At 32.7% G+C, this 22,571-nt stretch overlaps 2 protein-coding genes across 4 annotated transcripts; one reads left to right on the forward strand and one right to left on the reverse strand.

Annotated features, from left to right (window-relative positions):
* Window positions 1-74: 74 nt before the first annotated feature.
* On the reverse strand, window positions 75-21,979 carry Cpr50Cb (Cuticular protein 50Cb). Its single transcript, NM_001311879.1, is given in 6 exon segments — window positions 75-205; window positions 465-710; window positions 3,828-3,950; window positions 5,939-6,064; window positions 18,214-18,249; window positions 21,913-21,979. Coding segments are annotated over 5 exon segments (630 nt in total). The 5' UTR covers window positions 18,235-18,249; window positions 21,913-21,979; the 3' UTR covers window positions 75-91.
* On the forward strand, window positions 1,020-3,362 carry LOC106125846 (uncharacterized). 3 transcript variants are annotated; one of them, XM_013323249.1, is made up of 10 exons: window positions 1,020-1,130; window positions 1,394-1,448; window positions 1,935-1,961; window positions 2,090-2,110; window positions 2,206-2,232; window positions 2,313-2,384; window positions 2,494-2,514; window positions 2,584-2,595; window positions 2,851-2,907; window positions 3,258-3,362. In XM_013323249.1, exons 1-10 carry the CDS (start codon window positions 1,122-1,124, stop codon window positions 3,329-3,331), a joined length of 375 nt encoding a protein of 124 aa, XP_013178703.1. In that variant the 5' UTR covers window positions 1,020-1,121; the 3' UTR covers window positions 3,332-3,362. The 3 variants fall into 3 exon arrangements, with proteins under 3 accessions (XP_013178703.1, XP_013178704.1, XP_013178705.1); XM_013323250.1 differs by lacking the exon at window positions 2,206-2,232; XM_013323251.1 differs by lacking the exons at window positions 2,090-2,110; window positions 2,206-2,232.
* Window positions 21,980-22,571: the final 592 nt, after the last annotated feature.

A 22,571-nucleotide genomic window follows, 5' to 3' on the forward strand; every position in this document is an offset into this window, starting at 1 on the left:
CAACAACAACATTATTAAGAGTAACCTTATTTGTCAAATTATTTTTAACCCCGATGTACAATCTCTTTTTTTTCTTTTTTGAGTTTTTTATTTAATATTTGTAGCCGCCTCCTTGGTTGGCGGGTAAATAAGCTTGGCCTTGGTTCGGTGAGCTGATAGAATTTGTATTCGGCTCAGGATACCTCGCCTCTCCTTCGTAAGATACCTGAAAATTAAATAATAGCAAAAATAAATTAGCTACTTGAAAATTATCAAGAACAGCGGTAAAACACACACATTGATGTGATATTTTAGACCGCTTTTCTTGATCTTTTCTTCATTCTAAGGTAAAGGTTGCATATTACATTTTTTCCTTGAAATTTTATTCTGTATAAGCTAGCGCTTGACCATGATCCCACCTGATGTTAAATGATGTGGTCAAAATATGGTGCGCGCTTTTTTAGTAAAATGAAATGTCAACTAACATCAGCATTAAATCCGTTCTTCCAATCAGCAGTGTACTTCACGATTTGGACTCGGCCGTCTGGCAGCGCGACTCTGTACTCGCCCCGAGTGATGTCACCATCAGATACCGCGTTATGTTGATAGTCATTGCCATCTTCATTCACCGCGTACGCAAAGTCGAACGGCATGCCTGGCTCGTGGTGATGGTGGTGGTCGTGGTGGTCATGATGGTCGTGGTGGTCGTGGTGGTCATGGGGATGGTCTGGCTGTTGACAGAATTAGAAGATAAGTACACAATAAACGTAGTCTGCCTATTTAAAGTCCATTCGCACCGAAGCGATTCGATACGGGATTTTAATACATTTTTAAAATTCCTTATAAATCGTTTCGCTTTTGGATCTGATGCAACAGACAGATCTAGAGGGTTTGACTTTTAAACTATAGGTTCTAAATTCGATTCCCGCCATTTTAGAATTTCATATGTAGAGGTTAAGTTGAGTTTTATTTTTCATTTTTGAAATGTCAACATACCTGCCTTTGATTGTTATTTTTACAACTTGTAGATCAATAAAAATCTATTGGAATTGTATCGTAAATAAAACTTAACGATTATATGCATGAACGAAATGTCGGCAGGTCGAACTGCTTTGGTGTTAAATATTAAAACTTAATCCGAGATGCGTCTGGTAACTTTTTTTTATTTATATATTGTCTGAGAGAATGAACAATTTACTATTGGTTTCTTAGACCAAAATATCTCTCCCTGTCATTACCCTTAACAAAACAGAGATAATAATATTTTAAACGGAGTTTTTGGTCTCAGAAACCCATGATTATTGAAGGAATTTTAATATGATTTAATACTGAATATTTTTACTTTGTCGTTCATAACATTTAAAGTTATTTCTTTCTATTTAAATAATACTTTCAACGTCTTATATCTTTTTAGCTTATCGTGGTTTTTATATATATTTGTGGAGCCAATGAAATCCAGGTATTAATGTGTAAGTTTCATATATATAAGACTCGCTATTATTTAACTATAAATAAAGACAGTATGGTGATAGCTTTGGTGTTGTTTTTTTAATACATGTAGTAGAAAGCATTCTTGAGCTACTAATCATGGGTTTCTGAGTCAATAATCTCCGTTTAGGGAACATTTCCACACTACGTGACCTATTTTTTTAGTTTTTTTTAAGACTACACGCATACTTAACTTACTAGTGAATAATGTATTATGAAAAAGAGCAACAACGTCACAAAAACCTGAGCCCCCCCCAAAGCCGCTCCCGTGACTGACCGTAGTATTTTAAAGACTCCGCTAACTCCCGTCCTCTCCCCTAAATAGATCACGTAGTATGGTTACGTTCCTATAGATGAAAAAATGGATAACGATTATTATATAGAGATTATAGTGTCAGAAACCCTTACTAAATGACTTTTTTCTCATATTGTAAAAGTTTGATTTGATAGATTTTGATATGTTACAGCAAATAGATGGAAAATGAATGATGTAGGTGAGTTTGTAGGAATTTGTTAATTCCAGTACAGATATTTGATAGATGTGAGAGCGTCTGTTTACTCAATTTTTTTACTTTTTTAATCTATTTCAAATTACTTAAATAATGATTTTTTTATTCTCAAGAGTACGGTGAACGGTTATCAAGTAAGTTGTTCTAACATGGATGGATAGTATCATGGTTTTTTTTATATTAAATGAGATATCCAACAGAATTAACTAAAAGTAAAATATTTTTTAAGGTGTGGAAAATAGTGATATGAAAAGATGTAAGATTTTTTTCATTACATTTTTAAAATTAATATAATTGCAAAAAATGTTGCATAAAAATGTATTTTTTTAATTTAAGCGCGTGATCTACTTAACAAGAAGTCAGGACGCCATATTGTAACGAAATGCACAACTAACCAGCCGATAACAAGTAATTAATTGTCATTTAGTTTTTTTTAAAACATAAATATAAAATAAACAACGATAAAAATACTGAAAAAAAATGTGTGTAGAAATTTATTGTGATTATTTTCTTTTAGCGGATCCTAATTATATTCCAAGTAAGTAATAATTTATATAAAAAGTAATAAAATGTAGAATAAAAAGTTATTGATGATTTTATCTTACAGATAGTGAAGAAGGTAAGAACTTTTATAGCATAAGTAGCTGTCGCCCGCGGCTATCCGCGCGGAATTAAAAAAAAACTTAATAAGTAGCCTATATGTTCTCCCAGACTATATTCTACATCTATACAAAATTTAATCAAGATCCGTTCATGCATTCTGGAGATGCCTTCAAGCATCCATCCATCCAAACATTCGCATTTATACTATCAGTAAGAAGTAAAATATAGAATTTTAAAAATATTATGTCATATTTATGTAATTTGTTTTCAGATGACAACGCTGCAGCTAAAAAGTTGACGGCAGAAGATGAGGATCCAGCTATTGAAGGTAAGTTTTCATTTATGAATGGTACCGTACGTTTCTGAGACCAAAATCTATGTATAAAACATAACGTCATCTCTGTACTTGGAAAAAGAAACAAAGATATGTTTTAAACGGGTATTTTGTTTTCAGAAACCCACTGTAACTAAAGATTTTAATTATAGAAATATCTCAGATCAGAAAACAAAGTTGTGTTATTAGCAATGAAATAGGCAATTATTTCGCTACTCAGGACAATCCCTAAGTGTTGATATAATGAGAAAATTTCACTTAAAATCTCATTTAAAGTCATTACTGAGTAAGGCAATTAAATACAGACATGAAATAACTGTTTAAAATTGATTGTTTTGTTCCAGACGGCGAACCCAAGAAAGTGTATAAACCGCCATCTACCGGCAATAGTCCGGACCATTATATAGACGACGATTGATTAAAAAATGTATTATAATAAATTATCCTTTCTTTCAACGTGTATTGATTCTCTTTCTACTATAAATTTAAAAATTTAATTGCCTTTTCTACAATGAATAAAGGAGATGCATACTTTCTCTACCTATAGGTGCATCCATTCCCCTGTCAAATCCATTTTCTTTTCTTATCCTTCATTTGCAAGAAAAAGGGTGGGGACGAGTACTAGCATATGTCCTTCGGTACGCATACCCATTAGAAAACGCGGAATTATAATCAAATAAGGATATAATTAGAGACAGTGACTCAGCAGTTAAGCACTTCTCTTATGACCTGCATGTACTGGGTTCGAATCCCGCCATGTACCAATGTGTTTTTATATTTTTATATATGTATCCGAAGTTGATACGGTGAAGGAAAACAGCGTTATGCTGCACATATCTGTGAAGAAATTCAAAGATTGAAGTCAACCGGCACTGGGTAGCACTGTAGTTCAATTAAAAAGATGTATAACTAACCACATGCGGCGTTGGAGTGGGTTGTGGCTTGGGGAAGGGTCTGGTGGTGGTGACTGGCGGCAGGTACGGCTGTGGTCGCTGCGGTGGTGACGTCACCGGCGGCTGAGGAGGCTGCGGAGGCTTCTGTTAAATAAAAAATACTAATTAAAAAAAAAACGAAACTAATGTAAGAATGAAAGGACACCTCGCTCGTCAAAATCTGATTTTTAGATTTGAAACTGATTGACTTAACTTTTTCTTTATGTAAGTTAAGTATTAGTTAACTACGAATGAAACTTATGTTTTAACTTTAATAATGGATTACAAGAATCATATTTCTAAATTAATATAAATAAGAATAGTACAGGTTATAGAAACTCCTCTCTAAAAACCATAAATATAATCTAAATTAATCTGTCATTACAATTATGTATAAACACTCGAATCTGGATAAGCCAAAAACCTCTAAAAGCGAGAGTTATTGTTCGGTCCCAATGTCCATAAGCGAGAAACTCTATTTTGAAACTTCTATAAGCGAGAAAAATTTAACTTAGACTCTTGGTTATCCAAGTTGGATTATATTCGTATACAACTCATCATAACATCAATAGTAAATGCAATAAGACAATAGTGCTAAATGTATTACTGTCAGAAATAAGATTAGGTTTTCACGGTTTCTAGTTTTATATGTTGACGGACAATACGAGGTCTGACTATTGTTTTGTCATAGTTAATATAGATTCCATTGATAAAGTCTATTTGTTCTTTGGTTAACACAATTGAATCATGCATTGTATCACTAAATGCAACAAGTTAACTTGTTTAGTTTTTTAAATGATGCAACACAAATCTTTTAGATGTTTCTAATATTGTTTACAACATGTTTTTGGCATATCTACATGATAAGTGGCGTTATTTGCTGGATTGAATATTCACTCTTTACCTAATTTATTTGAATTGCTCTGTCCTGAGTAATTAAACTGTAAATGTAAAAATAATACGCTTTTTCCCGCGACTTCGTCTGCGTAATGTTTTGAGACTATGTTCTATATCTTTGCCAAATTACATTAAGATGTGTTCAACCGTTGGGGAGTTATAGAGTAAATGTGACAATGAAACGTATCCCAAAGGAAACGTATAGATTTCCAGGATCATAGGTAGACTATGTGTTCTTTCAGACTGTTTACATCTATGCCAAATTTCATCGAGATCCATGCAGCCTTTCTGGAGATATCTTCTAACAAACATCTATTCATACATCTAAACATTCAAATTTATAATATTAGTAAGATTTGTATGGCAATAATGTCTCACGACACTGTCAATGTCAGACCTGTCTATGCGATGCAGCGCTGTATAATGACATTCAAACTTTATGTAGGCTTACAATTTTGCACGACCCGCTACTCTAAACACAATCTTATCCTACATTCCAATCCTAACAAACATTACATTAAAACTCGTAAAGACCAAAATAAACCACTTTTTCACATAACTTAACAAATAACAAAAAAAATGTATTATTGCAACGCCAGCCACGTATGGAATGTGACGTTTGTTTTTACTTAAATTACTCGTTTGAATCTCAAGGCTTTACCGGCGTAAAAAGTTAGGGGACTGGCACGTCCTTGCGCTTTAGTTAAGCCGTAGTGAGCCTTAACAAATATGAACGTAGTTAACAAGCTGCAATAAAGTTTGATTCTTCTAATACATTGCGATTCGCAACATCGGTTCACGGTCCTCGCTTATGTAATGACCATCTTAATAGTGTAAGCTACTGCTGGTTCATTTAAACGTAAATGTTTGTAACCGTGCATTCCCACTACCTAAACATGTACAAAAATCATTATTTAAACTTCTTGTAAATATTAATGGAATGAGAATATATTTCTGTATAAATCGGCCGTGGAAATCCACGATTATTAGAACTATTTATGGATTTCATGTGTTATAAAGCTTTTGAATTTTGCGAGTATGTTAGTAGATTTTAAAAAGTACTCATTTGTTTCGAATTCTTCAAAAAGGTTATATATGTAAAGTGAATCTGCCTTTACAGATTTTAATTATGTAATTTCTTTTTTTTTGTTGGGAATAATTAGGCTTTGTATCCGTAAGGGGTTACTTGTACTTACCGTGGGGGTGATAAATGGTATGCGAGGAGGTTTGTAGCTATAGCCTTTGCTGGGCGGGAGATACTCGTTGCCGGCGCACGCCGCTATGCTGATCACAGAGGACGCTACTAGACAAGACAGCCACATCTAAAAAAATATAAAAAATGCAGATAAGTAATAGTAATAGGTAGCAGATTGAATAGGATCGTACTTATTAGTAATTCGATTTTATCATGACGAAGAATTATTTCCCGGCAAGTTGTATTGAAATAGTGTGTTGATTGTGTACAGCGCCATCTATCAAAATTTTGAATAACTACTATTACTTGTTAGTGTCACAAAAATGTAAGAGATGGCGCTAGGAGTTTTTAATACAATCGATTTGGACACCGCAAAATTCGAACTTCAATAATATTCCTAGCTAATCACTGACCTATCCGGCAATGTACTTTTAATACTATAAAACAGGATTTCGCGTCACAGAATATAAATATTTATTATATGCTAAAATTTGCGCGTTTTGATTTTCTTTTTTTTTGAATAAAAAGATCATCTCTGCCAACAAACAAGTTTTACAAGATCTTTTTTCTTGTTTCCATAGTTTAGTTTGGAATATATAACATAATTTATGTTTTGATTTATCATAAAATATGATGTATGCGAACACAGTAGCACAGATCGATGCGTGAAGCTGCAATGCAAATTGTAGGAGCAAGGTCGAGCCGTACCTCTCACTACTATATTTATTCGAGTGCAGATGAATCTAATCGTAACCTTATACTTACGGTATTATAAATAACTAGCTGACGCCCGCGACCGCGTCCGCGAGGAGTTAAAAAACTTAATTAGTAGCCTATTTGTTCTTTCCGACTATGTTCTATATGTATGTCAAAATTTGAGATCCGTTTAGCCGGAGGATATCTTCAAACAAACATCCATCTATCTAAGAAATCGCATTTATAACATAAGTAAGATTGGTGTCGGCAGACATAACAAACTTTTCCCTTTGTCATTGATTTTTGTTAAGAAATTATTGAAATCCACAAAATCGTTGCAAACTTTTTAATTATTGCTTAGAAATTAAATTAACAAATCATTTTATTATTATTTTGGTCAGATAATATTTTTAATAAAGTAACACCTTATTTGGTGTAAATTTGGCTGTAAATTAGCATTATTTGGATCTGTGGCTGAATGAACGAGTTGTCTTTGCCTTTTTGTTAGAATTAAAAAAGGCTTGGCTCTATGGGACTAAAATTATGTTATTTTTTTAATGTTTTATTTTTACATTTTATGATTTACGTTCGATTCCTTGTTATTTCTTTGTTTTTTTTTTTTATATAATATTATTAACTCCAACGTACAGTTCCGTTGACTTTTGTGACAACAAATTGCATTGCATTTGCACTATAAACTCTATGTGACTTTTTAGGTTATACTCACTTGAAATGTAGAAGAAATATTTTTTTAAAAGATTTATCGGACACTAGCTGTCGCCTGCAACTCCGTCCGTGCAGGATTAAAAATAGTATCCGATTCTCAGACCTACTAAATGCATATTAAATTTCTTAAAAATCGGTGAAGCCGTTTCGGAGGAGTACGGTAACATTGTGACACGAGAATTTTATATATAAGAGATTACTCTTCGGTTAAATTTAAAAATACATTAACGTTTGTGTACAAAAATTACGTAAAATAACTTACAGAGACTCATTTGAATATGGTTATAACAATAGTCTTTTGAGCCGCAATAAGCTCCCACGCCGGCGAGAAAATTAAATGATATTAATAGCTTAAAATTCGTCTTAATTAATTGCTTACTCCGATACAATACTTGTTTACTGGATATACTTGAGTATTTATCACAGGATTCTCAGAGTTAGGGCATTGTTACAAAGGTAGCGATGCTATATAATGCTATAAAATGGAGCGATGATAAAAAATAATATAACTGCAATATAGATTATTCTTGAATTATAGAACTTCGGTGGCTTGAAGTTAATCACTTGACTTGTAATTTACAAATCCTGTCATATATCAGTGTTTTTCAATGTTCGATTTACATATTTACATTTAACCGATGTTCTTATGGTGAAGGAAAACATCGTGATGCCTGCAAATATCTGCGAAGAAATTCAAAGATATATGTGAAGTCCCGCACTTGGCCAGCGTGGTTGACTATGGCCTAGTCACCCTAACTTAGGGTAGGCTCCAAGGACCTCGGTGAGGACGTACAGCTGATGATGATAATTAGTTAACCATAGAACAGAACAATAAAGACGAAATTATAAAAATAAAGCCTATCAGCAGATTTCAATTTAAAAAAATAGTTTTTTATGTACTTATTAACGGTTAAGTAAGTAGATTGATTTTGGATGGCACCTGTGGATTCTAATGTCAAGGAATCTCTGATGTACAGCATAGCATCGCTGTGTCCACATTCCTTACGGAGTCAGAAACAATAGTTCATTTCGCAACGTCCGTGCCTCAGTCGGAACGTTTTGCGAACAGATGCAATAACCCAAGGCAAGCAACTGCCAATTAAATATGACCCTTGTTTTAAACGTATTTCTAATGCAATAAGGTCTATTTTACCATGAAGATTAATTCGCGAACTGATGGATTTTGGATTAACAATGAATTTGTATTTAAATAAATACGCTATATTTAAAAGGAATATTTAATATTCTCTTATGAATCTCCGTTAAATTATTTGTAAATTAAAAATATAAAATTGTGACCCAATTTCCATATTGGCGGTTTACTTGAATACCTACCTATCGCCCGGGACACCGTCGGCGCGTAATAGAAAAAAAAATACCGATGTGTTCTTCCATACTATGTTCTACACCAGTGTCAAATTTCATCCATTGAGTCGTTCCGAAGATATCTTAAAACAAACATCAATCCATTGATCCATCCATCTAAACTTTCGCGTATGTCATATTGGTACGATAACCCAATTTACGGCATAAATTTATGAAAATATATAGATATAATTTACTAATTTCGCGGATCACTAACAATGTGAAATGATTGGAATGTTATTAATCAAAGCTCCCCGTTCAGAATTATCACACGCCGTGGTCTTCTCTGTTTCAGGATGCAATCAACAGAATATGTCGTGAGAAAAACATGAGTTTTGTAACACATTTTATTATTTATCGAATAAAGGAATTATTACATGCTATCTACCAAACTCATACAATTCTGAGACTGGATGTGGCAAGAGAGGGATTGAAAACAAATTACCCTTTTTCTATACATCTCTTCTCTTTTATTAGTATCTTCTAAGGTAGAAAACGTATTTGCTACTCTTTGCTGCTTATGTTTATGTGTATTTTGTTAATAATATTTCATAAAAAACAAATTACTGTTTACTAATAAATCTTATATTATCGATAATCATCCATAAATCTAATCATATTCATCATAAATCCGAAAGTCTTTAATAATTTTATAGCAAAAACTATTTTTAATCTGTTGAAATTACTACTTACAAAATCTGTGTGAAAAAAGATCATTAGTTGGTAAGGTAAGAGTAGACTCGTGTACAATCCAACCACAAAGTTGTGATTTATCAAGTACTAGCTGTCGCCCGCGACTGCGTCCGCGTTTGATTTAAAAAATGTGCCTATGTGTTCTTACAGACTATGTTCTATATGCATGCTAATTTTCATCGAGATCTGTTCAGCCGTTCCGGAGATACCTTCATACAAACATCCATCCATCTAAACCAGTCTTTCCCAAAGTGGGCGATAAGGCCCCCTTGTGGGCGCTCGTCTCAAGTTGCGGGTCATAGTAAAAGTTTCGTTTAGAATTCTCCGTTAATATACATATATAGGTCACAATAATTAATTAATTTAATTTGAAATTATAGTGGTTTTTAAATATGTGAAAATATGGGGGCGCTAAAAAAATATTTATTCTCAAAGTGGGCAGTAGACAAAATAAGTTTGGGAACCACTGATCTAAACATTCGCATTTATAATATTAGTACGGTGTTCTATCTTTAGTGTAGCACTAAACTTGTGTAATACATTGACATTTACGAGTATAAATTTTAGTATAAAATATGAACGCAATTTGTGCACTTTAACGACAGTGCACTGGTTACACATTAAGACGAATTTAGCAAAAAACTAAACCTATTTAAGATAGAAAATAGAGTAATAAGTTTAATATTATTTAGACATACTAGTCGCCCAGGACTTTGTCTTATCATAATTAAAAAATCAAATAAATCTTTATGGTTAATTATATCTAAGCTAAGGCCTGTCGTACAAAGGTAAAACTTCGTAACCCGGCGATTTTAGTCGCACACGCAATACAAAGTTATAAAGCTTTATACACAGTGTGCGTCGCCGACATATCTAGCTATCGCTAAAGACAATCGCTCGCAACCTCGTAAAAAAATCTACAATGTTTAAGGAATTTAGGAATTTTCAACATGTAGCCGCTATATCTGTTACTGAATGGTCAATTGACGTTGACGATTCAACTCTAGGACCTGCAGATGTTAAGTGCTTAACCCCTGAACATTAACGTTCCTTGCAACTTGCTTAAATCCACATTAACTTAGTTTGTTTAATTGTTGCAAAATTCAAGTTAACAAATCATTGTAACCTGATTACTTTATCCATTGTTACTGTGAGAATTTCGTTGCTCTACAACTTCGCTGAAACGATAATATCCTTTTTTTAACTTAATCCATATCTAGATTGTTGTAACGAATTAAAAAAAATAAGCCTGGAATGTGTCGCAATGGAAGCATCACTGTTGCCATTTCCAGTGATGAAAAACACAAAAAAAAATAATAGGGTTTTTGTACTAACCTCTATATATGGACTGGCTTAAGACGTAGTATTTTGTGCCTATTTCATTTCCACCATTTTAGCGCTGATTGTATTGTTATAACATTAATATTATCTTTTCTATAGTGTTGAATCTATATTTAACATTTATTCGATATTGTTCCGCAACCAAATTGTAATTGAACGAAGCCGTGTTTTTATCTCTTTCATTCCCTTTGAATAAAATGAGATAACAATATTATGTATGTTTCAAATTCAACCCAAATTCTGTCAGGGTTGCCACATAAAAATAGAGATAAACAGATTTACATAAATTAGTTCCAACATCAAAATTATGCATCTTATATTGCGATTTAATCTCAATTACACAGTATTACAAACATCTTATTATTGTTTATATAATGACAGGTCAGTTGTGAAACCATAACTTGCAGGGTCATTATTTTTATATTACGATGATCTGACTCCGAGTTTATGCGTTTATTATGCCAGTACGGTAGGACAGTAGCGCTGGCCAGGCATAGAATAGTTTAGTGGCGCCAGTTAGTTTTTTAATTATGCCAGTTGTAAGCCAGCGATGATTTTTAGCGCTACTGTCCCAATTTACTGGCATCGTGTAAACCAGGTTATGAACTGTCAAAAAATAAAAATGTTACCTTTATATAAAAGAAGATAAAATAAGTAAATACAAATAAAAAAGGGGATGTAAATTACATTGGCTTTTTAATGTTTGGTTTCGAAATCAGTACAATATTGTTAAAATAATTAACAATAAATAAGTTCACCAATTTTATGTTTTGACAGATAAAAAATCGCGCCAAAATGTCATATACAGCCACGCGAGAAAAAAAAACTATTTGGTCTTGAGTAACAGATAAATCATCTTAAATTGCTGAAACGCGTTCGTTTTGACAAGAAAATTGTCTAAACTGCGTGCATAGCGTAACTTATAAACGTTGTTACGTAGACGAGAAAAAGGTCACAGTTTTTGAGTCCAGCAGTGGATGACCACAGACAAAAATAGATGGAGGGACAGATAAAAAGGTTTCTTTATGTCAAATTCTGGATCTGTTTTTAGTATTATTATTTACGGAAATGCGTGCAATTATTAAATTGATTAAAGAAGTAAAATTAAATGTTAAGAAATAGTATTATTTTTGACATTTAGTTTTTTTAAATGGCCAATCGTTAAGCGCATAACGTTCTGGCAGCCTATAATTAAATCAACATTACTTTTTCTAACACTGGCGCAACGTAAAACTCTCACGGTGTATAAAACATATAATAAAAGGTCTTTTTGACTAATTGACCTTTGCCTCGGCTTTGTTTATGAATGTTTGAGAATTTGTTTTTTTATGTGAATTTTAAATACGTTACCGCATTTGATCCAGACTTTTCAACTTTGTAATAACGTTACACGAAGACATTAAAAAAATAAACATTTTGATTTTGACATCTTTAATTTTTTTCTTCAATAGAAAGGCAAAGGTTTGTAAATTGTACAGCCACTTTTGTAACATAAAGGTAGAATACAACAATGCGTTTGTTTTTTAAAAAAAAGATAAATTGCGTTCTGATCTTTCAAAAATGCTTGTGAGACGTTTTGATTTATGGAGTGCATGTCTGACGTTCATTATTTTATTCAATATATTAGATAATATAATCTATAAAAGGACATAAGTCGTGCTAACTCAAGTGAAGGTAATGTCATGTTTCTTTCATTTGGATTAGTTCAAGTACATTTAAAAGTTAAATGATATATGCAATTGTTTTGTGCAGCGCAAGGATTCAAAGCTATACGAATAAAAAAAAAGATTTTTGGGCAAGTGAATAAAGTACCTTTCATTGGCTTAAAAAGTGTAATATTTATTGTGTTAATTAAAATGTTACTATGTTAGTTACGTCAGTTAAGTATTAGATAAGCCAGATAATAAATTCATAACATTAGTAGTTAATTTTAACTTCAAAGTGATAGTTAAAAGCGCACTTACTTTTTATATAACAAACGTAATTAAATTGTAGTTATGTAGCGTAAAGATGTGATTATAAAGTAACTTTAACATAAAAATTAGTTTTTAACAAGTTTTCTTAACGTTCGTTTTATTACGTTTTATAATCATAAAGAATATGTTTAAAAAAAAACTAAATAGTCGTATAATAATACTGTTATAGTGAATAATTAAGCAGTTATGTGATACAAGCTGACGCACGCGACTGTGTCCGCGCGAAGTTAATAAAAGCTAATAAACCTATGTGTTCTTCCAGACTGTGTTCTACATCTATGCCAATTTTTTATCGTGATCCGCTATCCTTTCATCCATCCGTATATCAAAACTTTCGCATTTATAATATTATTAAGAAGAAAGATTTATTTTTTTAACTAAATATCAGGTCGAAAGGATATAAAATAAATAAAGTGAGGTTATGTCCATAAAGTTATTTTATCGAAGATCTCAGTGAGATGATTTTAATATTATTAAATGTTAATAAGTTAAATTTAAAAACCATTTAACGTGTATTAATTGTTTGTGAAAATTAATTTCTCAACGGCGATATATTTTGGCGGCAACTTTGCTGTCAAAATAAACAAAGATGGCCGAAATGATCTGTCAGAAAAGAAGTATCGAATCGATTGAACCGTCAATTAAGCTGCTTGATTAATTGAGTGTACGATCGTTATATAAATAAAGAGATTTAAATACATTATTCATTTTTAATTGTCTTTAAATTCTTTTAAATTTCTGTAATTAAAAAAAAACAAGGAAATAAAAGGAAACATCATGACAAAGAGAGAACAATAAATTATACTAAGAAAGTATTTATTATTTAAGCATATTCAAAATTTTAACGTTTTAAAATTAAATTAAATATTAAAAAAATATTGGCTGGCTGTTTTTTTCTTTTTTTAACAAACATTGTTAGTAACGGCGCACAAAATAAAAGCCGAAAGCAGAATAATACAGTCGTCTCTTTCTTTTGCTTTAAAAAGAACTGAAACAACAATATATTTCTGCACACATTACGGCCATGAAAATCCCCCTTAATTGTGTGAAATAAACTGGAAATGATTGACACTAACTATAATTTAATATGAACCTTGAAATTATATCTCAAATCTGTAAAAGCTTTTTCAATCCGACCAAATAAAGATAAGGTGGATCATTCGTAAGCGAATTTCACTTACATTACCATACGATAAAAAAAAACTATAGATTTTATCAGTTACGTGCATTAACGATCAATACAAGAATAAACCCCCCATAAAGTTTCGTATACTTTTATTTAAATCGATTCCACGGAATTCGAACATCGCACATCGCTTGACAATCGATTTATTTTATTGCGTCCGATTGTGAAAATAAACGATGTTTTTTTTAAATGGTTCCTTTTTTAAATTTCTCTTTTCGGCCATACTTTTACTTGTATTTTGAACGTCGCCCACGACTCCGTCCGCGCAGAATTAGTACCCTATGTGTTGTTCCATACTATGTTCGACATCTATGCGATATAGTCCATCCATATCAACATTCCAATTAATAATATTAGTAACAGTAAGATTAATTTCATCATCATCAGGTAACTCTATACATCCCCATCAAGGAGCTCGGAGCCTACCCTAAGTTAGAGGTGATTAGGCCACAGTCAACCACGCTGTTCAAGTGCGGGTTGGTTGACTTCATACATATCTTTTGAATTTCTTCTCAGATATGTTGCAGGTTGCATCACGATGTTCTCCTTCACCGTAAGAACGTCGGATAAATGTCCATATGTAAATCGAAAAAGACATTGGTACGTGACGGGATTCGAACCCAGGACCTGCAGATTACAAGTCAAGTACCTAAACCCCTGAGCCATCGACGCTCTTAAGATTAATTTATAATCTGTCAAATATTTTTCCAAAGTATTAGTAAAGATAATTTTATTGATATTTACGTACGTGCATAAGATTACGACAAAAAAATTTACACTTGTCTTCATGAATGTCCAAGTTGAAGAAAACCACTTTTTTTTTAATAAATACCATTTATGTACGCGACCGTACACATAAATGTGTGTACATTACTATTAAAGGAATTAATTAACATATTAAGTTTTTTTTTAGTGTTTTTATTACTCGAGGCCAAGGAACTTTTTTTTTTCTATCGGAAGTCAGTTCCTTTATCTGCCAATTTAGATGTATGTTACTTCCGATATTTTTATCTTATAAATATTATAAATGCGAATGTTTGGATGGATGTTTGTTTGAAGATATCTTCAGAATGGCTGCGTAGATCACATAGGCAACTTATTAAGTTTTTTTGTTAATTCCCCGCGGACGGAGTCGCGGGTAACAGCTAGTTGCAAGTAAAAATGTTTTATAATGTCTATGGCATCTTTTTTTCTCTACACATAGACAAAAAAAAATTACGTTATTTCGTAATTACAAATTAACGTAATTTTATTTCTTTTATTTAATTTACAGCTTTCGACTAGTTTTTCATGTTGCAATCATAATAGTGATGTAACTGTTCGAGAAAAGACTTACATATCGATAATTTTAGCGTGTTATTAATTTGATTAGTTTTTAGGTTCAAGTAAATATGAAATATCTAGAAATAAAAAAAGAACTTTTAAAGTCATTTTAATCTGCTTTACTTTATTTACGAAAAGAAAACCCACTATTAATTAATTAAAACAAAATATAGAGAAAAGAATAAGAGTCCAATGAAACCTAATTCAAAATTAATCAACATGTTTCATACATACATAAGTACCTAACCATTAAACTCCTGTAAATCGAACAAAAGTATCGATAAAATAGACTGTGTTACATCACTATAGTATAAAGGTCTCCTGCAATACCTAATGCATGTGATGACACTCAAATTACTCGGTCGCGATGCGCCGGCGCACATTTTATAGACAAATGCTTGATAGCTTTTTATGATTGCCGATAGTTTAGTTCATTCGCATGCGTTAACTGTGGATTTTAAACTTCGAAGAACATATTTAAAATAATTTTGACATCACTTAAATTATATTAATGAAAAGTGACACGACATACGACAATGTCTTGTAAATAAATGGCCTGGTTATAAGACGTTGTATTTTGGGACTATTTGATATACATTTTAGCGTTGATGGTAGAGGTTTTTAGCGGTGGTGTTGATATGAACTAATAATTGACATAGAATAAACTGTCACGTTATCAACAGGCGCGTTTAAATCGGCACGAAACTAAAGTTGTCATTTCCAAATAATCGCCTATCAACTGTAATTTAAATATATTGTAAATGTAAATGTATTATAGATCGTCGGTGGTTCAGTGGTCAAGCACTTGACTTGCAATCTACAGGTCCTGGGTTCGAATCCCGCCATGTACCAATGTGTTTTTCGATTTACATATGTACATTTATCCGACGTTCTTACGGTGAAGGAAAACATCGTGATGCAACCTGCACATATCTGAGAAGAAATTCAAAGATATTTGTGAAGTCGACCAACCCGCACTTGGCCAGCATGGTTGAATATGATCTAATCACCCTTAACTTAGGGTAGGCTCCGAGCTCAGTGGGGACGTATAGTTAGCTGATGATGATAAAATATACTATAAAACGATTGATAGATTTATTCGACATTATTTTTTAAATTCTTCAATAACTAGGTCTCGACAAAATCGGTTCAGCTGTTTGTAAGATAACACGAAACGAACCTGGACTTGCGGACAGACAGAGAAAAATTAGATTTGTTAAAAGTAACCTAAATGTTATAAGTTCGGGCTTTATGAAAAATTTATTTAATAGAATGCAGATACTCCAGTTTTATTAACTGTTTTTTTTTATATCACAAGATGGCAAACGAGCGAGCGGTCACCTGAAATCGCTGAAATAGCGAAGCGACCGTTGCCCATAGACACACGCAATTACATATGCGTTGCCTACCTTTAATCGACGGAGGAGAGGATGCACAGAAAGAAAATATTTTCCCTTGTCATGCATCCTCTCATCCTGAAAGTCCACTTCCACTTCCCATCCTTTCCTTATAAGAAAAAGGGTGGGAAGGGAAAGAGGACTAATTTTGGCCTCCGGGACGCACACTCATCAGACTGTACGCGGAATTGCTTCCACTTGACGCCTGTCTTCTGTGTGGTCGTAGTATTTCACCGGGCGAGCCGGGCCGAGTCGTGCGAAGATGTTAAAGCGGGCTCTACCACTGTATAGGTTTATAATGGTAATTGTTATGTTGTTTATTGTTTTATTGAATGTATGTTTTTATATAAAAATCCAATATTCATTGTCTAGGATTTAGGTTAACAGGTCATGTATTTGTTAGAGGTTATTCAATTCTTTGTATTGACTTTATACATATGAATCAGACTAGCTGTCACCCGTGACATCGTGTACTCGGTATAAAAAAAACATAGTAAGTAGTATATGTGTTCTTCTACACAGTGTTCTACATCTATATTAAATTTCAATCAGAGCCATACAGTTGTGGAGATAACTTTAACATCCATACATACAAACAATTGGCATTTATATTAACTAAGAGCACAAGATTTTGAAATGTAATTTCGACAATGGAAATTTACGTTAAGATACGTTAATAAACAAAATGAAGCTATTAATTACGACAGTTAATTCTTGATGACCATTGTAAGACTAGTAGAATCTTACTAATATTATAAAGTAGCTGTCGCCCGCGACTCCGTCCGATTCAACAATATCGGTAAAGCCGTTCTTGAGTTATAAATAGTGTAACTAACACGACTTTCTTTTATATATAGAAGATGCGAATGTTTGGATGGATGTTTGTTTAAAGCTATCTCCGGAACAGCTGCATGGATCTTGCTGAAATTTGGCATAGATGTAGACCACAGTCAGGAACACATAGGCTACTAATTAAGTTTCTTTTCAATTCCGCGCGGACGGAGTCGCGGGCGACAGCTAATTTATAATAAAAAATGATATCTCACGGTCTTATAGTACATTAATTGACATTATAACTGTTAAATGGAGGACAATTAGACAGTTTCTTTGTTAAGCAACGCCTTTGTGTATATATCACAGATTATTTTCGAACAGTAGGCGACGACGTGGATAGCACATAAACAATGAGAGCCTAAAAACTTAACCATTATTAAAAACCATAAAACTTGACAGTGTTTTATTTACGGCTGTAACACAGAGGTGTAAGCAGAGACCACAGATCTGCATTTAGCGTGGCCAAATGAACTTACGCAATCCTATAGAACGTGACGGATGGCGAGCCGCGTCTGAGAATTTTTCTCGAGGAAATTCACACATATCTTTGAAATGTATGTTCCCAAAGAAATTATCTTACTTTCTTATCTATATTTAAGGGTAAAACATACTCTTTTATAACCATATTGATAACCATAATAACAATCACCGGTGATCAAAGGGTTAAACACGTGTTTTACTCTATTTTGGAGTATAAACTGAACGTTTAACGGATCTTATTATATTTATGTTAACTTACCTTTTTCATTAAGTACTCCATGCTGATATATCACACCTGTGAAAAGAAAAAAACGAATTAATGATATATTTATTTTCTGCGTTTTTTTTCATATTGTTTTTGTTTTTTCATAGAGACATGCCATTGTTTTGGACCAGGTGTTTGCAATACGATTACCTTTATGACACTATAGCTGTGAACCGCGACTCTATCCGCGCGGAGTTAAAAAAAAACGTAATTTATACCAAATTTCAGCGCGATCCATGCAGCCATTCTACAGGTACCTTCTCAAAGACATCCATCCATCCATGCACTTGCATGTATAATATTAGTAAGATATAACTCCATAAATTGCTTAAAAGTTTTCTAGTAATACAAAATATTAAAATTTGCATTTAAATCATCGGATGAAATTTGAGTAAATTGCTACTCATAACTTGTGGAATGGGATTTTTGCTAATAATTTTTCTATACAAAAAAATATGTTTTGCACTTTTTTTTAAATAACGGCATCTGTTATTTTTATGTTTACCAACACCTCGACTTCCTATTGACATAAAATAGCGCTTGACAACAATCCCAAAAAAATGGAATCTTTTTTAAGGACAAACTGTTGGTTTCTGAGACCATAAAGCTCTGTATATAACATATAACAATATGTTTTAAAATGCGTTTTTGGTCTCAGAAACCCACCGTAAAATGTTGGTACACAAAGATTTTATTATTTGCTATAGCTCTTACGCACTTTAAGCTACATTTCAAATGTCGTTTGTTAGAAGGTATCTCTAGGACGCTGCATGGTTGTCGTTGAAATATGCCATATATATAGAAGAAAGTCTTGAACAACACATAGGCAATTAAGTTTTTTTTTATTTCCGCGCAGACGCAGTCGCGGGACAGCTAGTGTAAAATGTAGTTGCAATTTTACTATTATAAATTATTTTTTATAGACACTAGTGAGATAAAGTCATATTAAATTGCAAAGGAAATTGATTTTCGTTCAAAATTAAATCGGAGATATTTTAATTAGCCCGCATTCCTCATCACTAGCTATTGCCCGCGACTCCGTACGTCCGTTAAAAAAACTACATCTGTGCCAATTAGCGAGATCCATATAAACGTTCAGGACATACATCTAAACAGTCGCATTTACAATATTAGTAAGATTTTTCGCAAATTGTTTTTATAAACATAAATTGAATCTGCATTTTCAATTAATTTGAACATTCAAGAAATTATTTACGAGCAAAACCGTTATCAAAATTCGAATATTTTTTTTAATTAATACCGTAAATATTATTAGATTCAAACGGCTTCTAGTGTTTATTAATAAACTTTGAATATATAAAAAAGGACCATGCAAAGATCCACTGTTGTAGTGTGAGGTAAAGATGCCAATCACAATTGTGCATGCTGATACAAAAATTTTAAACATCTTTATGAACGTATAATAAAAATGTGCACACACAAAACTAGCACACACGAAAGCAAGTATAGAACATATTGTGTGTTTTATTTTATAGAAGGAATTTTTACAATTGTCAGGTCCTGTCATTGGAAGTCTAAGTTAAATAAAAAATAATCAAATTAGAAATGAAGGAATTTGTAAAATCTGACAACACACGAAACATGTTAAGTTATGAATCGCCAATGGCTTAGTTGTTGAGAGTCCGGATTACAGATCAAGGGTTTGAATCCGTATTAAATGTTAGTAAATAATCATTATTATTTGACAGAGGAAAACGAACAGGAAGGCGAATTATTTTTTCTGTGCGTCCTCTCAGTAGATTAAGGATAGGCAACCCATCTGCATTTATGTATGGGCAGCGGACGCTTCGATATTTTGACAAATTTACGATGCCGCTTGCTAGCTAGCCACCTTATAAATTATGTAAAATAAATACTAAAATTTTCTTATAAAAAATTTTTTTTAAATTGAGTCTTTAAGGAATTTAGGGATCAAATGCAGAGGCCAAGATAAAGGGACCCCTGTGCTAGTGGGGCACAGGTACACAGTGAGGATATATGACATTAAGTCAAGTTAAATCAATTTTTTAGGAATCGTTTTTGTAGTTGTGTAGAAAATCAAAAGGCTTTCAACATTCATACGTCCACACCGAGGGGCTCTGAGCCTACCCTAAGTTAGGAATGACTAGGCCATAACGCTGACCCAGTGCGGGTTGACTTCACACATATCTTTGAATTCTCAGATATTTGCAAGCATCACAATGTTTTCTTTTACAGTATGAACGTCGGATAAATGTACATGTAATTCAGGTATCGAAAAACACATTGGTACACGGTGAGATACGAACCCGGGATCTGTTGATTGCAAGTCAGGTCAAACCCCTGATCCACCGACGCTTATAAAAGCGTGTACGAAATGTCTTATACATTTTATGGATTGTCATTTATGTTGGTATGAAAATATATTGAAAATATATGTCCTTCATTTATATGTTGTGTCGTTTTCTGTTCATATGTCAGGATCGTGAATTCCATTTGTTGGCGTGTTCAGAGACGTTTGTTATTCTACAACACAGAATAGTGCTATCACAGTTATTACAAAGAAAATGAGAGAGACAATAGATCTTAATAAATTATAGGATACTGTTTACATCTTAGTAATCTAATATTATAAATGCGATTGTTTAGATGGATGTTTGTAAGAATGTATCTCCAGAACAGAACATGAAATATTAAATTCGTTTTGAATGATTTTGAAGGTTTTAAAGCATTTCCTTGATTAGTTAATAATTATTTTTAAATTTTTATGAACTACGTGAGAAAATAATTAACATACAATTGTACTAAAAACACAAAAGTGTACATGAAAATATTAGCGAGACGAAAACACTTTTGGATCGTTCAAAAAACGAACTGAAGTTAAGTTTTTTTTTTCAGGAATAATAAGAGGTTTTATGCGCAAATATAAATTTATTATTATGGTGTATTACTGTATTTATTTTATGTATTATTTACTATATATTTTATCTTATAATAAAAATTAATGTACGAATATCGTTCAGAAACCTGTTTTTTTTAATAAACATTACCAGATTTTTTGTAAATTTACTAATATTTTTTTTACCATTCTAACTAAGCTCTAGGCTTGTGCTAGGATATGGTTTACGACAATAGTCGAATGGCGGGATTCGAACCCCCGACCGATCGAAAATCCGTATTCTTAACCATTAGGCTATTGACGCTTCGCATTTCATGAAAACTTAACATTGAAAATTTTAATTTGGGAATCGAACTATAAACTCTAAGAATACAATACTGTTGTTTTAACAATTTGAGATCGAGTTGTTTCGCCGTTATATTCAATAAAATATTGTTATTGGCACTTATATTCTTTTTTATTACAACTTTTATGTGAATTTATAATAAAATATTTATTTACTTTTAAAACTACAAAAAATAAAAGGTCAGGCAGTTGAAAAGTTATGATGCCTTTTTTGTCGAATGCATTTGAAATAATCGGATAGAGACGAACACACTTTACTATAAATGTTTTTTTTAAATTATAAAATGTATTTAATGTGAGAAAATTTTTAATTTTAAACACACACGTTTAAAAACCTATCACTGAAATGCATCTCGACGAACAATGGTGTTGCTAGTTTATTACTAATTCCTGGCCGCAAAACGTCAAGGTTGTTGATTTAAAAAAAAAAGAAAAAAAGCGCGGGTTAAATAGTGTGAAAAAAGTCTCACGTTTGCAATGAACTCCTTTCGTCACAACACAACACAGCATGTATTCACAGCACGGTTCACGCATGCGCTCGCGCGTTATCTCAAATGGCAACTGAACGAAGAATGCACATCTTGCCGTTTTATAGTTGATCGTATTTCTAAGAGGCATTGCGAAACATTGGGATGTGCAGTGGGGATGTTTCCGGGTACTACCGGACACTTTTTGGGGCTTTAATTCACCAGGTCGCAGTGAAAGGGTTACGCGGGAAGACCCGACACGTTAAATTTTGCCGCTCTTTTAGATGTCAACTTCTGACAGTTATTTTTTTTAATTTGTATACAATACAACAGTCAAAAGTTTATCTATTCTGCCAGATTTTTTTTGAAATAACATACTATTGAATCATGAATTAAAAAAAATATCAAAGTACGATCCGGAGCGAACTCGCCTCGCGAAGTCGCTTCTAGTTTTGCCGCCTTTTTAGCTGTCAATTTCCGAAGAGACAGTCCGCGACATATGCGGGGGATTATTGTGCCAGTGTCGGTCTGTTCTAACATAGTACTTGCTTGCCTTTCAAAGTTACATGACACATACTTTTTCCAAGTTTGTTTTTCCACTTCAAATTATCAGATTAATTTGAAACTTTGCGTAGTTATAAAGGACTGTCAGCAATATTATA

This window comes from Papilio xuthus, unplaced genomic scaffold, assembly GCF_000836235.2.
Source record: "Papilio xuthus unplaced genomic scaffold, Pxut_1.1 DF825783.1, whole genome shotgun sequence".
Lineage (NCBI taxonomy): Eukaryota > Metazoa > Arthropoda > Insecta > Lepidoptera > Papilionidae > Papilio > Papilio xuthus.

Bases quoted from the DNA above. Each gene is read 5' to 3' on its own strand.
- LOC106125846 (XM_013323249.1), top strand. The intron at 2,111-2,205 runs GTAAGTTGTTCT...ATATTTTTTAAG, and splicing joins GTACGGTGAACGGTTATCAA to GTGTGGAAAATAGTGATATG. The intron at 2,233-2,312 runs GTAAGATTTTTT...TTTTAATTTAAG, and splicing joins AAATAGTGATATGAAAAGAT to CGCGTGATCTACTTAACAAG.